General features: G+C 42.7%; 1 protein-coding gene across 10 annotated transcripts in view; it reads left to right on the forward strand.

Annotated features, from left to right (window-relative positions):
- The first annotated feature begins 2,055 nt into the window (after nucleotides 1–2,055).
- The window catches only part of LOC124036514 (leukocyte surface antigen CD53-like), a 32,816-nt gene continuing 18,279 nt past the window's right edge, over nucleotides 2,056–16,592 (forward strand). For 7 of the 10 annotated variants that reach the window (XR_006838916.1, XR_006838919.1, XR_006838917.1 and 4 more), the window contains exons 1-7: nucleotides 2,056–2,209; nucleotides 3,857–3,940; nucleotides 6,905–7,069; nucleotides 7,455–7,529; nucleotides 7,767–7,880; nucleotides 8,112–8,204; nucleotides 10,307–10,390. Coding sequence is in view for 2 of the 10 variants with exons in the window: in XM_046351195.1 (XP_046207151.1) it covers nucleotides 3,878–3,940; nucleotides 6,905–7,069; nucleotides 7,455–7,529; nucleotides 7,767–7,880; nucleotides 8,112–8,204; nucleotides 10,307–10,390; nucleotides 10,719–10,787 (663 nt within the window). In the remaining 8 variants the exon portion in view is untranslated. Of the gene's footprint in view, nucleotides 2,210–3,252; nucleotides 3,941–6,904; nucleotides 7,070–7,454; nucleotides 7,530–7,766; nucleotides 7,881–8,111; nucleotides 8,239–10,306; nucleotides 10,391–10,718; nucleotides 10,842–16,592 lie in introns of those variants that run through there. The other 3 variants (XM_046351195.1, XM_046351196.1, XR_006838922.1) reach the window with 3 other exon arrangements.

A 16,592-nucleotide genomic window follows, 5' to 3' on the forward strand; every position in this document is an offset into this window, starting at 1 on the left:
ATGTGTGCTTTTGGGGCAGTGAGTTGACACTCCGGGCAGCTGCGACAGTAGTCTTCCACGGCCCTCCTCATCCCGGGCTGCGATTCATTCCCGGGTGTTCTCCATTCCCAGGTGCACCCCCAACAGGTGGGTGTGGGCCAGCTGAAGAACGCTTCCCACGTACCGTCTGGGCAGCAACAATACTTCTCGAAGTTCCACCTGTTGGCGCGACACCTGATACAAAAAGTTATTCTTGATTTGGAAATTAGGGTATTGCCAGTCACTCACCCCCCGGAAGTAGCTGTCCATCCACCACTATCACTTGGATTGTGACGGCTTTCAAGTTCGTATCCTACCACTGGGACGTCCCGAATTGTCCCCTCAGTTGGCCTCCAGCAGGTGTCTCGACTGGACCCTCGAAATTTAGGAGGGGGAGGCTGGGTTCCTCCTCCAGTGGTTCCCCAGGGGGTTGGGTTCCGGCACTCCCTCCGACTCCGGACCCGTAGATAAAAGTTGGTCAAGCGGTTGCTTCCGGGCCGCACAGGCGATGGGTCGTCGCCGCTCTCTCCTTCGGCCGGCTCGTAACTTTTTCTTCAGATCGTGCCCCCATAGTGCCGTAAACAGCGGACAATCCCGTCCCACTAGGAGGTACTGGCAACTCTGGTTTTGCATCCACTATCATCTGGCAACTCCCTTGTGGTGTTACGATGTTGGTCCATCCGGTTGGATACCGCTATGTGTTACCGTACACCTACCCCGTTCGGTCTCCTGGTTCAGCAGGCTCATGGTTACGAGCGTAACCATACTTCCGGAGTCTAATAGAGCTTCCGTGTCATGTCCGTCAACCTTCACCGGGACCATGGGTGCAGTTGATTCGTAGTGTGCCCAACAGGAGGTGACATAGTTCAACAGTCACAACAACGTAACCTCTGTCTCTTTCTGGGCTGTCATATGAAGCTCAGGAACTGGGGAGGAACTTTCTCAGCACTGGAGCAGGTGTCGTCCCCCTGTTCATTCTGCTGCAGGTACAGTATACTTTCTACACTTTTACTTATTTGGATCAATGTGTGTGTCCCAAACGGCACCCTATTCCCAATATAGTACACTACTTTTGACTAAAGCCCTATTGACCCTGGTCAAAAGTAGTGCACTATATATAGGGAATAGGATGCCAATGTGATTCTCACCATCTTCTTCATTCTACTTAACCTGTTTCCTCTTCCTCAGTCTATAAGACTGTGGTCTTAGTTCAAATGTCCTGACTATGCATCCAAACATGTTTCTGTTATTGTTTGCTGTTGATTTGCCTGTGTTTCACCGTCCCCATCTTCTGTCACTTCAGTCGTAATGGATATGGTTACAAGTAAAAGAAGAACCCATGACTTTCAACTGGCTTATTACGCAATACAGGATCTCATTCACTGTCTGTAAATAGAACACAAAGCAATCGGGTACCTTTTTTGAGAGAAGTTATGTTATGAGTACTTAACATAATGACCAAGCATCTGACAAGAACAGTTGCCATTGAGACTGAGCCATTTTCAGGTATCATTCTGTATTTTCATGTTTTGATTTCATTCTGGATGAATCTCACCTGAGAGACTAATATATATATATATATATATATATATATATATATATATATATATATATATATATATATATATATATATATATATATATATATATATATATATATATATATATATATATATATATATGTGTTATAGGGGTTGTTTCAAACTTACAGAAAAAAATGTATGTAAACAATAATAATCTACATTTTTGACTGCTCCTACCTGTGTATTAAACCATTGATTACCTCTCAAAATGTGGATGTGCATAGCACATTTTCACTCTTACAGAGTAGGTATGACTTAAACAACAATGAGTCCGTTTTTACTTCAGAAAACATTTTTTGATCATTGGTTATTTATAGTTGAAAACATAGGTGCCAAATTCCCCTCCACTGGTAGAAAATGGTTACCACAGCTTTAGACCTTGTGTGTTTCCTTTTGCTAGTTTTGGCACAAGTTCTCAGTATAGATTTGTCCCAGTGTGCCCCAGAATAAGGAAGTAGAATGAACTGACAAACCCCTTTCCTTCAAAGTCTAATAAGAATGTAAAGTACCAGTACGGTAAAGTGAAAGGAGCAGTGCATCCTCTAAACAATGTATTGTAGGGAGTATTGTGCTTGAGTTACACTTGAATCACTATTTCAACTGACAAGGTAAGCACAAGGTTGACATTTTCTTAATTCACTAAAGCTCAATCGATACCATTCTCACAGGAATTTAATGACGTCTCAATGTCATCATCTTTAATTGAAAGTTATATTTTGTTGGTTATAAAACAGGGAGGACATTTGATTGTATTTTACATTTACATTTACATTTACATTTAAGTCATTTAGCAGACGCTCTTATCCAGAGCGACTTACATTTTGATTGTTATGAGTGACTTACTGCATGAGTCTATTGATCTAATAGACATAGCTAACCAAGGGATAAGAAACATTGGTCATGGGTTTATAAAGAGAGAGTAACTATAAATTATTAAACCTTGTCTGAGAACAATCTAAAATGTAATGTTGTCAGTATGATTGAAAACATATATTTGAAGACATTTTATAAATGTGGTATAACAAGAAAGGTAGGGTAGTTTGGGGTTTCTTTGGCTCTTAGAGGTCATTTGGCAGTAATTGAAATTAGCTTGAATGTCAAGGAGGAAATGAAGTACATTTTAAATTTGACATTGACATGGTTTCAGAGGGTGATATTGGGTTGGACACATTACTGAACAACCATATTAACGCAACATGTTGTGTTGGTCCCATGTTTCATTAGATTAAATAAAAGATCCCAGAAATTTTCCATAAGCACAAAAAGCTTATTTTTCTAAAGTTTTGAGGGAGCGTGCAGCTGGCATGCTGACTACATGAATGTGCACCAGAGCTGTTGCCAGAGAATTGAATGTTAATTTCTCTGCCGTAAGCCACCTCCAATATCATTTTAGAGAATTTGGCAGTACTTTCAACCGGCCTCACAACCGCCAACCACGTGTATCCACGCCAGCCCAGGACCTCCACATCCGGCTTCTTCACCTGCGGGTTCATCTGAGACCAGCCACCCAGGCAACTGATGAAACTGAGGAGTATTTCTGTCTGTAATAAAGCCCTTTAGTGGGGAAAAACATATTTTGATTGGCTGGGCCTGGCTCTCTAGTGGGTGGGCCTATGACCACCCATGGCTGTGCCCCTTCAAGTCATGTGAAATCCATAGATTAGGGCCTAATGAATTTATTTCAGTTGACTGATTTCCTCATGTGGACTGGAATTCAGTAAAATCGTTGAAATTGTTCCATGTTGCATTTATTTTTTTGTTCAGTATATTAACCTGAAGAAGGTGTACAAATCTACCCACATTCATCCCGCAGATGAATTAAATATTGTTATGATGTTGGTTTACTTACACAGATATTTCCTCAAAGACTAAATCGATATCAAGCTGTCTTGGTCTTAATTAACATCAGTGTAAAAACTATGATACAAACCAGCCTGGTCCCCTGGGTAAATTTAAAGGAATTATTATACACAGGAAACCAGATAAAGCAGGCTCATTTCCTCATACTGTGTGACACTTGATGGCCTCACTACTCAGTTTCAGACAATGGTACCATGCTCCTTCTAATTTCTTTGGATGATCAAAATACAAATCTGACTCAGAGGTGTCCTCACAGTTTTTAAACAATCTTTGCTGAGCATTTGTGTGGTATTGTATGTTGATATTTTCACTGATGGTTTCTGTGTTAAAGACACACTTTTCATTGATCTGTTGGCACACTGTGTGTTTATCTGTCTCTTGTTTTGTTTTTTCAGGTCTGAACGCACTTCTGGGAAATGGCTCAAAATTGCCTCAAGTGCTTGAAATACACCATGTGTGTGGTTAACTTCTTGTGCTTTGTACGTATCCCAAACATCCATCTGTTACCTTCTACCCTTCCTTCCCTCAATGAGATAAAAAAAAACATGTTCAATATTTCAGTGTCCATTTATCACAATTTGTACAACGAGTGGGTATAATCCTGAATGCTGATTGGTTAAAACCGCATTCCAGCTGGTGTCTATTCCACACTTTACCACAGGCTAAATCTATGACTTTAAAATGCCTATTCCTGTTCCACTTTTTTTAGACTAACATTTGATTTTCAAAAGCGGAGATTAGTATACAAATTGCTGTCTGTCTCTCCGACATTTGCACCGTTGCTTCAATATTCAAATTGGATCTCCAGCTGTCCCATAGTAATGAACGTGTCGTGACGAGACAGGCAGGCGGACAGCGTTTCTCAACCAGTTTATTTAATGGATATATACACAGAAATGTCAATTGAAAAAAGGTCAAACGAAATGAAATGCAGCTAGCTTGCAGTCTTTCCAGCTTGTTGTTGGCCAGCTCCTTTGAACAATAGTGCCCTGACTAGAGAGGACATTCTCGATGCCAGGTGAAATGGCCCCTCATTAGATCATTGTTATTGTGTATTTCAATAAATGTCACTAGAAAACAGCTTAAACAAATGCAAATACGGTTTCTTTGCTGTTATTCTGGATGCACTTTTTTGATGTGATTGTTAGCCGTAGTTGGCTAGCTAGTAAGCAAGGGATAAGAATGTTGCCAGCCAGTATGGCAATGGAACATTTACAACGAACGACTGGGTCGCGTCCATAGATACAGAACAAAAAGACGGAACGACTGGGTCGCGTCCATAGATACAGAACAAAAAGACTGAACGACTGGGTTGCGTCCATAGATACAGAATAAAAAGACTGAACGACTGGGTTGCGTCCATAGATACAGAACAAAAAGACTGAACGACTGGGTCGCGTCCATAGATACAGAACAAAAAGACTGAACGACTGGGTTGCGTCCATAGATACAGAATAAAAGACTGAACGACTGGGTTGCGTCCATAGATACAGAACAAAAAGACTGAACGACTGGGTTGCGTCCATAGATACAAAACAAAATGACTGGATGCTGGGTCGCGTCTCTAGCCACCCGAAACGATAGAACAAACTACCAGCCGGCTTGGGCGGCAGGGTAGCCTAGTGGTTAGAGCGTTGGACTAGTAACCGGAAGGTTGCAAGTTCAAACCCCCGAGCTGACAAGGTACAAATCTGTCATTCTGCCCCTGAGCAGGCAGTTAACCCACTGTTCCTAGGCCGTCATTGAAAATAAGAATTTGTTCTTAACTGACTTGCCTAGTTAAATAAAGGTAAATAAATTGGGTAGCAACCCTAGATTTGTGTCTGGACTATATCTTGTGTAAGGATGAAATAGTATGAATAAATACATCAAAATAACGTTTTTAATGAAAATATGTTGGTAACCCGTTGTATTAAAATGATTATGTCCTCAAAGCCAGTGTTTGGAGGATATATTTGACATCAAAACTATGAAATAACATATGGAATCATGCAGTAACCAAAAAATTGTTAAACAAATCCAAATTTATTTTATATTTGAGATTCTTCAATTAGCCCCCCTTTGCCTTGAGCTTTGCACACTCTTGACATTTTCTCAACCAGCTTCATCTGGAATGCCTTTGCAACGGTCTTGAAGGAGTTCCCACATATGCTGAGCCATTGTTGGCTGCTTTTCCTTCACTCTGCGGTCCAACCCATCCGAAACCATTTCAATTGGGTTGAGGTCGGGTGATTGTGGAGGCCAGGTCATCTGATACAGCGCTCCATCACTCTCCTTCTTGGTCAATAGCCTTTACACAAGCTGAAGGTCTGTTGGGTCATTGTCCTGTTGAAAAACAAATTATATTCCCACTAAGTGCAAATCAGATGGGATGGTGTATTGCTGCAAGAATGCTGTGGTAGCCATACTGGTTAAGTGTGCCTTGAATTCTTAATAGCACACCCACACCACCATCACACCTCCTCCTCCATGCTGCACAGTGGGAACCATACATCCGGAGATTATCCGTTCACCTACTCTGCGTCTCACAAAGACATGGCAGTTGAAACCAAAAATCAGACATTTGGACTCATCAAACCAAAGGACAGATTTCCACCGGTCTAATGTTCATTGCTCGTGTTTCTTGGCCCATGCAAGTCTCTTCTTATAGGTGTCCTTTAATAGTGGTTTCTTTTCAGCAATTCGACCATGAAGGCCTGATTCACTCAGTCTCCTCTGAACAGCTGATCTTGAGATGTGTCTGTTACTTGACCTCTTGTGAAGCATTTATTTGGGCTGCAATTTCTAAGGCTGGTAACTCTAATGAACTTATCCTCTGTATCAGAGGTAACTTTGGATCTTCCTTTCCTGTGGCAGTTCTCATGAGAGGCAGTTTCATCATAGCGCTTGATGGTATTTGCTACTGCACTTGAAGAAACTTTCAAAGTTCTTGAAATGTTCCGTATTGACTGACCTTCATGTCTTAAGCAATGATGGACTGTTGTTTCTCTTTGCTTATTTGAGCTGTTCTTGCCATAATATGGACTTGGTCTTTTACCAAATAGGCCAGTCTTCTGTACACCACCCATACCTTGTCACAACACTACTGATTGGCTCAAACGCATTGAGAAGAAAAGAAGATACACCTGTTAATTGAAATGCATTCCAGGTGACTACCTCATGAAGCTGGTTGAGAGAATGCCAAGAGTGTGCAAAGCTGACATCAAGGCATAGGGTGGCTACTTTGAGGAATCTCAAATATAAAATATATTTTGATTTGTTTAACAGTTTTTTGGTACTACATTATTCCATATGTGTTATTTCATAGTTTGGATGTCTTCACTACTATTCTAAAATATAGAAAATCATAAAGTAAAGGAAAAACCCTTTAATGAGTAGGTTTGTCCAAACTTTTGACTGGTACTGTATGTTGAACACATGCTGTTGTGTTTGGTTCTTGTCAGATCTGTGGAACTGCAGGGTTTGGTTTTGGAGTGTTCATGATGATGTCATCCCTGTCCTCCCTGAACATTGCCAACATGCTCTTCATCACCGGCATCATCATGACCTGTGTGTCCTTCCTGGGGTTCCTGGGGGCCCTGAAAGAGAACCGCTGCCTCCTTGTCACTGTAGGTCTCACATTTGACATAATTTCATATTTTTTAGAGACATTGGTCTCATCCCACTGGGCAGACATCAGTTCAACATCTAGTTTTGATTTACATTTGGTTGAGTTGTCTAACATGAATTCAACATGAAATCATCCAACAATGTCACCCTGTCGTTGGATTTAAGTTAAAAGTTGGGTGAAAAAAAAAAATTCCCTGATGTTGATTGATTTTTTCAAATCCAATCAGTTTTCCACATTGATTCAATGTCATCACATTGAATTTTTGGGTTGAAATGAAGTGGAAATAACATTGATTCAACCTGTTTTTGCCCATGTGGGGATCATTCACTGTCTTTGCTTAAATTAAAATGACTTACAAACACTGGTACTTTCTTGATTTTCAGTTTTTCATCCTGCTGTTCATTCTGATGTTGGTGGAGCTGACTGCAGCCTTTCTACTGCTTTTATATGAGAGCAAGGTAAGATATAGCAGAAGGGCACTGGGATGTGGGCACTGGGATGTTGGGAGGAGGTTTGAGAGGGGTGACAGAAATTGAAGTGAAGAAGAGAACTTTAATACATTACTAATTTACATGAGGAACGTCAGGGATTGATAGAGGGCCATTGTTGTGAGGAAAGCTCAAAGATGACAGGAGATAATCAGGTAGTGTTTTATGAGATGTTCATACTGCCAAGTAATTAATGTGTGTGCTTAGATTGACAGCTTCCTACAGAGGGATCTCATAGACAATCTGGAGAAGTCCAGGGAATCAGCTAAAGGTGGGAATTCAACAATGAGCAAGGGCGACTGGGACATCATTCAGACCATGGTGAGCATGTGCTGTGAAATATATAAGAAACATTTAGTGTGCGTCCCAAATGGTACCCTATGTACTATATGAACTGGTCTTATACGGAGACACTGAGACTTTACAATGAAACATGTATACTCCCTCTTTTGCCCTCCCAGGCATGTGAACAAAAGTGAGTGGAAATGTAATGTTGTTTCATGTGTTGATAACACTGCTTTTGTCATGTTTAATTCTATTACATACATGTAGTTCCAGTGCTGTGGGGTACATAACTCAAGTGACTGGAAGGATAAAGTGCCTGCGTCCTGCTGCTCCAAGACCCAATGTGACATCAATCAGCCGGTATACTGGAAAGAGATATGCTGCCAGGCTTGAGGTCAATTCAGGAAGTACACTGAAATTCCATTTACAATTCCCTTCAATGCTTTTCAATGATGAACATTTTGAATTGGAATTAGAATTTTGGTTTACTTTCTGAGTTGACTGGAATTGAAATGGAATGGTACCACATAATGGTCTTCCCCTCTTCAAAGGGGGAGACGCCTTAGACCTAAACTGTTATAGACCTATATGCATCCTACCCTGCCTTTCTAAAATCTTTGAAAGCCAAGTTAATAAACGACCATTTCGAATCCCACCGTACCTTCTCCACTATGCAATATGGTTTCGAAGCTGGTCACGGGTGCACCTCAGTCATGTTCAAGGTCCTAAACGGTGTCATAACCGCCATCGATAAAAGACAGTACTGTGCAGCCGTCTTCATTGACAGAGTCGAAAGCTTTGGCCAGGTCTATCACTGCATTCTTATCGGCATACTCAATAGCCTTAGCTTCTCAAATGACTGCCTCGCCTGGTTCACCAACTACTTCTCAGATAGAGTTCAGTGTGTGAAATCGGAGGGCCTGTTGTCCGGACCTCTGGCAGTCTCTATGGGGGTGCCACAGAGCTCAATTCTCGGACTGACTATTTCCTCTGTATATATCAATGATGTTGCTCTTGCTGCTGGTAATTCTCTGATCCACCTCTACACAGACGACACCATTCTGTATACATCTTGCCCTTCTTTGGACACTGTGCTAACAAACCTCCAAACGAGCTTCAATGCCATACAACACTCCTTCCGTTCCTGCTTTTAAATGCTAGTAAAACTAAATGCATGCTCTTCAACTGATTGCTGCCCACACGCTCCCGCCCGACTAGCATCACTACTCTGGACGGTTCTGACCAAGAATATGTGGACGACTACAAATACCTAGGTGTCTGGTTAGACTGTAATCTCTCCTTCCAGACTCACATTAAGCATCTCCAATCCAAAATGAAATCTAGAATAGCAAAAAAAGCCTCCTGCACTCATGCTGCAAAACATACCCTCGTAAAACGGACTATCCGACAGATCCTTGACTTCGGCAATGTCATTTACAAAATAGCCCCCAACACTCTACTCAGAAAATTGGATGAGTCTATCACAGTGTCATCCATTTTATCACCAAAGCCCAATATACTACCCACCACTGCGACCTCTATGCTCTCGTTGGCTGGCCCTCACTACACATCCGTCGCAAATCCCACTGGCTCCAGGTCATCTATAAGATTTTGCTTGGTAAAGCCCCACCTTATCTCAGCTCACTGGTCACCATAGCAACACCCACCCGTAGCACGCACTCCAGCAGGTATATCTCACTGGTCATCCCCAAAGCCAACACTTCCTTTGGCCGCCTTTCCTTCCAGTTCTCTGCTGCCAATGACTGGAATGAATTGCAAAAATCTCTGAAGGTGATCTCCCTCTCTAACTTTAAAAAATATATATATTTTACCTTTATTTAACTAGGAAAGTCAGTTAAGAACAAATTCTTATTTTCAATGACGGCCTAGGAACAGTGTTCAGCCTGTTCAGGGGCAGAACGACAGATTTGTACCTTGTCAGCTCGGGGGTTTGAACTTGCAACCTTCTGGTTACTAGTCCTAACCACTAGGCTACCCTGCCGCCCTATTTTAAGCATCAGCTGTCAGAAGAAGAGTGATGGAATGCTGCATCAGATGACCTTGCCTCCACAATCACCCGACCTTGCCTCCACAATCACCCGACCTCAACCCAATTGAGGTGGTTTGGGATGAATTGGACCGCAGAGTGAAGGAAAAGCACCCAACAAATGCTTAGCATATGTGGGAACTCCTGTTGGAAAAACATTCCAGGTGACTAACTCATGAAGCTAGTTGAGAGAATGCCAAGCGTGTGCAAAGCTGTCATCAAGGCAAAGGGTGGCTACATGATTCCATGTGTTATTTAATAGTTCTGATGTCTTCACTATTATTCTACAATGGAGAAAATAGTAAAAATAAAGCAAAACCCTGTAATGAGTAAGTGTGTCCAAACATTTGACTGGTACTGTGTGTAAAAAAAAATATAGCTGTCACTCAGCAATGTTTTCTCTTCTTCATCTCAGGGTTGTTACAATAAATTGAAGGCCTGGTTTGAGGGGAACTCCCTAGCCACTGGAGTTGCTGTGATTGTGCTCTGCAGTATTGAGGTATAGTCATCTTCCCATACTTGTTAATACTTGATGGGTTTATCCACATTCACATGACAAACATGTCTTATTCTTGACCACGATAAACTGTCAACTATATGTATCAATCATCATGTATAGCTTCTAAGATATAGGTATTGTGTCCCAAATGGCACCCTATTCCCTATATAATGCAGTGTGAACTCATTTTGACCAGATAAGCCCATGCACTATGTATGGCCATTTGGGAGGCTGTTGCATGAGTTTTTAAACATGTATTAGATGGAAATGAAAACTCCACCAGAACACCATATAGGCTAACACATCAATTTTATTTATATGTTGGTAGGTCCTGGGCATGTGTTTTTCCGTGACTCTGTTCTGCCACATAAGCCAGTCTGGACTCAGCTACAAATGATGAAACAGTGTTTATTTTTATGTTTGTTTTTTGTAAAATAATCCCCTCTCGGTTCATGCTCTCTATGATGTTTCATTTCATTACATGCTAAAAGGCAGGCACTTTTTACATTTTAGTCATTTAGCACACTCTTATCCAGAGTGACTTACAGGAGCAATTTGCTCAAGAGCACATCGACAGAGTTTTCAACTATGCAGTGACTGACTGTGTAGTTACTTATGTTCTTTGTGACAGCTGCTTCTCAACATCACATGGTTTCCTGTCACTAACTTTCAACCTGCTTTGTGAGTGTTCATATAACCACTATTTTTAGCTTATCTGATGTAGCTGGTGGTTTCACAATATAACAACGAGGGCGATGAAGTCGGATAAAAGGAGCCTTTGTTAAAAGTCCTCTCTGAGTGAAAACGCAACCACATTTTTTTGGCTGGGTTGTTTGTGTTTGTAACAAGGAAATAAAGGATGATAAAGTTTTTCACACCACCTTAATATACAGAACAAAAATATAAATGTAACAATTAAGTTTTTACTGAGTTACAGTTTATATTAGGAAATAAGTCAATTGAAAGAAATGTATTAGTCTCTAATCTATGGATTTCACATGACAGGCAGGGGTGCAGCCATGGGTGGGCCTTGGAGAGCATAGGCCCACCCACTGGGGAGCCAGGCCCAGCCAATCAGAATTCTTTTTTTCCACTCAAAAGGGCCTTATTACATACATAAATACTCTTCTGTGGATGCAGCTTATGGTAGAGAAATGAACATTCAATTATCAGGCAACAACTCTGGTGGACATTCCTGCAGTCAGCAAGTTACATGCTCCCTCAACTTGAGACATCTGTGGCATTGTGTTGTGTGACAAAACTGCACATTTCAGTGGCTTTTTATTGTCCCGAGCACAAGGTGCACCTGGTCGTGCTGTTTTATCAGCTTCTTGATATGCCACACCTGTTAGGTGGATGGATTATCTTGGCAAAGGACAAATACTCACTAACAAGAAGTTAAACAAATTTGTGCACATTTTAGCAAAATAAGCTTTTGTGCATATGGAACATTTCATGGATTTTTTATTTCATCACATTAACATGGGACCAACACTTTACATTTTTTCTCAATCCTGGGGTGGGATATATTTAACTTGAGGTGAGAGAACCATATGCAACATCTTGCAGGTAAATTTGCAAATAAACTTGAAGGTAGCCTATGCATTAAAGGTCCAATGCAGATGTTTTTATCTCAATAACAAATCATTTCTGTGGAAAATATCACGACCTTACTGTGATATCTTTTTCATAAAAAACAAAAGCTTCTTAGCACATAGCAATATCTCAATCAAGAATTTTGAGAAAAAAAATGAAAACTACCTGTTATTGGCAGAGGTTTGGAACACTTTCTTATTGGTTTATTAACTAATGTAATCAATTAAGAGACCGGTCAACAGGCAGGCATAAAACTCCATCCCACCAACATGCGGAAATATCAGGCATTATTTTCAAACAGTTCTTACACTAAAAGGGCAGTATCATAATTTTCACAATATTATTCCAAACCCATTGTGGAAACACACGATACAGTAATTCACTATATTCAGAAAGTATTCAGACCCCTTGACTTTTTCAACAGACTTATTCTAGAACGATAAAATAGCTAAATAAAAAAACTGAAATAAACCATTTACATAGGTATTCAGACCCTTTACTCAGTACTTAGTTCAAGCACCTTTGGCAAAAAATTACTGCCTCGAGTATTCTTGGGTACAATCTTGGCACACCTGTATTTGGGGAGTTGATCCCATTCTTCTCTGCAGATCCTCTCAAGCTCTGTCAGGTTAGATGGGGAGCAGGCTCTCTGGCTGGGCCACTCAAGGACATTCAGAGACTTTTCCCGAAGCCACTCCTGCATTGTCTTCGCTGTGTACTTAGTCGTCCTGTTGGAAGGTGAACCTTCGCCCCAGTCGGAGGTCCAGAGCGCTCTGGAACAGGTTTTCATCAAGGATCTCTCTGTACTTTGCACTGTTCATCTTCCCTCGATCCTGACTCGTCTGGCAGTCCCTGCCGCTGAAAAACATCCCCACAGCATGCTACTGCCACCAACATGCTTTACCATAAGGATGGTGCCAGGTGTCCTCCAGATGTGATGCTTGGCATTCATGACAAAGAGTTCAATCTTGGTTTCATCAGAACAGAGAACATTGTTTCATATGGTCGGAGAATCCTTTAGGTGCCTTTTGGCAAACTCCAAGAGGGCTGTCATGTGCGTTTATCAAAGGAGTGGCTTCCGTCTGGCCACTCTAACATAAAAGCCTGATTTGATTGGTGGAGTGCTGAAGAGATGGTTGTCCTTCTGGAAGATTCTCCCATCTCCACAGAGCAACTCTGGAGCTCTATCAGAGTAACCATTGGGTTCATGGTCACCTCCCTGACCTAGATCTTTCTCCACCAATTTCTCAGTTGTTTGGCCAGGCGGCCAGTTCTAGGAAGAGTCTTTGTGGTTCCAAACTTCTTCCATTTAAGAATGATGGAGGCCACTGTGTTCTTGGGGGACCTTCAATGCTGCAGAAATATTTTGGTACCCTTCCCCAGACCTGTGCCTTGACCCAATTCTGTCACGGCGCTCTACAGACAACTCCTACTTCATGGTTTACTTTTTTTGCTCTGACATGCACTGTCAACTGTGGGACCTTATATAGACAGGTGTGTGCCTTTCCAAATCATGTCCAATCAAATGAAATGACCACAAGTGGACTCCAACTTGTAGAAACATCTCAAGGATGATCAATGGAAACAGGTGGAAAAACATGTGCTTAATTTTAGAATAAGGCTGTAACTTTATCAACATTTGGAAAAAGTGAAAGGGTCCGAATACTTTCAGAATAAACTGTTTATAGAAAATGTTGACACCCCTTAATTTGTGGATTTGTCCATTTCAGCCACACCCATTGCTGGCATGTGTATAAAATCAAGCACACAGCCATGCAATCTCTGTAGCCAGGGTAGTGGGTTCGATCCCCGGGACCACCCATACGTAGAATGTATGCACACATGACTGTAAGTCGCTTTGGATAAAAGTGTCTGCTAAATGGCATATATTATTATTATTATATTAGCCAAACATTGGCAGTAGAATGGCCTTACTGAAGAGCTCACTGACTTTCAACGTGGCACTGTCATAGGATGCCACCCTTCCAACCTTCCAACAAGTCAGTTCGTCAAATTCCTGCCCTAGTCGAGCTCCCTAGGTCAACTGTAAGTGCTGTTATTGTGTGGAAACATTTAAGAGCAACAATGGCCACGAAGGGGTAAGCCACACAAGTGTACAGAATGGGTGTAGACACTCATTACGAGTTCCAAACTGCCTCTGGAAGCAACATCAGCACAATAAATGTTAGTCGGGAGCTTCATGAAATAGGTTTCCATGGCATAGCAGCCGGACACTAGCCTAAGCTCATCATGCGCACTGCGAAGCGTCAGCTGGAGTGGTGTAAAGCTCGCCAACATTGGATTCTGGAGTGATGAATCACACTTCATCTGGCAGTCCGACGGCCAAATCTAGTTTTGGCGAATGCCAGGAGAACACCACCTGCCCCAATGCATAGTGCCAACTGTAAAGTTCGGTGGAGAAGGAAAAATGGTCTGAGACCAAGATGGCGTAGCAGTCGGACGTGTGTTTTGTCTTTGTCTTGTTTTATCTGTCGGCCCAGTTGCCTAGTCAACGCCATTTTACCTGCTGTTTGTTGTGCTAGCTGATTAGCCTCGCCTACTGTTTTTAGCTAGCTTTCCCAATTCAACACCTGTGATTACTGTATGCCTCGCTGTATGTCTCTCTCAAATGTCAATATGCCTTGTATACTGTTGTTCAGGTTAGTTATCATTGTTTTAGTTCACAATGGAGCCCCTAGATCCACTCTGCATACCCCTGTTACCTCCTTTGTCCCACCTCCCACACATGCGGTGACCTCACCCATTACAACCAGCATGTCCAGAGATACAACCTCTCTCATCATCACCCAGTGCCTGGGCTTACCTCCGCTGTACCCGCACCCCACCATACCCCTGTCTGCGCATTATGCCCTGAATATATTCTACCATGCCCAGAAACCTGCTCCTCTTATCCTCTGCCCCAACGCTCTAGGCGGCCAGTTTTGATAGCCTTTAGCCGCACCCTCATACTACTCCTTCTCTGTTCCGCGGGTGATGTGGAGGTAAACCCAGGCCCTGCATGTCCCCAGGTACCCTCATTTGTTGACTTCTGTGATCGAAAAAGCCTTGGTTTTATGCATGTCAACATCAGAAGCCTCCTCCCTAAGTTTGTTTTACTCACTGCTTTAGCACACTCTGCTAACCCTGATGTCCTTGCCGTGTCTGAATCCTGGCTCAGGAAGGCCACCAAAAATTCAGATTTCCATACCCAACTATAACATCTTCCGTCAAGATAGAACTGCCAAAGGGGGCGGAGTCGCAGTCTACTGCAGAGATAGCCTGCAAAGTAATGTCATACTTTCCAGGTCCATGCCCAAACAGTTCGAACTACTCATTTTGAAAATTACTCTCTCCAGAAATAAGTCTCTCACTGTTGCCGCCTGCTACCGACCACCCTCAGCTCCCAGCTGTGCCCTGGACACCATTTGTGAATTGATCGCCCCCCATCTAGCTTCAGAGTTTGTTCTGTTAGGTGACCTAAACTGGGATATGCTTAACACCCCGGCAGTCCTACAATCTAAGCTAGATGCCCTCAATCTCACTCAAATCATCAAGGAACCCACCAGGTACAACCCTAACACTGTAAACAAGGGCACCCTCATAGACGTCATCCTGACCAACTGGCCCTCCAAATACACCTCCGCTGTCTTCAACCAGGATCTCAGCAACCACTGCCTCATTGCCTGTATCCGCCACGGAGCCGCAGTCAAACGACCACCCCTCATCACTGTCAAACGCTCCCTAAAACACTTCTGTGAGCAGGCCTTTCTAATCGACCTGGCCCGGGTATCCTGGAAGGACATTGACCTCATCCCGTCAGTTGAGGATGCCTGGTCATTCTTTAAAAGTAACTTCCTCACCATTTTAGATAAGCATGCTCCGTTCAAAAAATGCAGAACCAAGAACAGATACAGCCCTTGGTTCACTCCAGACCTGACTAACCTCGACCAGCACAAAAACATCCTGTGGCAGACTGCAATAGCATCGAATAGCCCCCGTGATATGCAACTGTTCAGGTAAGTCAGGAACCAATACACGCAGTCAGTCAGGAAAGCTAAGGCCAGCTTCTTCAGGCAGAAGTTTGCATCCTGTAGCTCCAACTCCAAAAAGTTCTGGGACACTGTGAAGTTCATGGAGAACAAGAGCACCTCCTCCCAGCTGCCCACTGCACTGAGGCTAGGTAACACGGTCTCCACCGATAAACCCATGATTATTGAAAACTTCAATAAGCACTTCTCAACGGCTGGCCATGCCTTCCGCCTGGCTACTCCAACCTCGGCAAACAGCTCTGCCCCCCGCAGCTTCTCGCCCAAGCCTCTCCAGGTTCTCCTTTACCCAAATCCAGATAGCAGATGTTCTGAAAGAGCTGCAAAACCTGGACCCGTACAAATCAGCTGGGCTTGACATTCTGGACCCTCTATTTCTGAAACTATCTGCCGCCATTGTCGCAACCCCTATTACCAGCCTGTTCAACCTCTCATATCGTCTGAGATCCCCAAGGATTGGAAAGCTGCCGCAGTCATCCCCCTCTTCAAAGTGGGAGACACCCTGGACCCAAACTGTTACAGACCTATATCCATCCTGCCCTGCCTATCTAAGGTCTTCG

Source organism: Oncorhynchus gorbuscha, linkage group LG05 (assembly GCF_021184085.1).
Source record: "Oncorhynchus gorbuscha isolate QuinsamMale2020 ecotype Even-year linkage group LG05, OgorEven_v1.0, whole genome shotgun sequence".
Classification (NCBI taxonomy): Eukaryota; Metazoa; Chordata; class Actinopteri; order Salmoniformes; family Salmonidae; genus Oncorhynchus; species Oncorhynchus gorbuscha.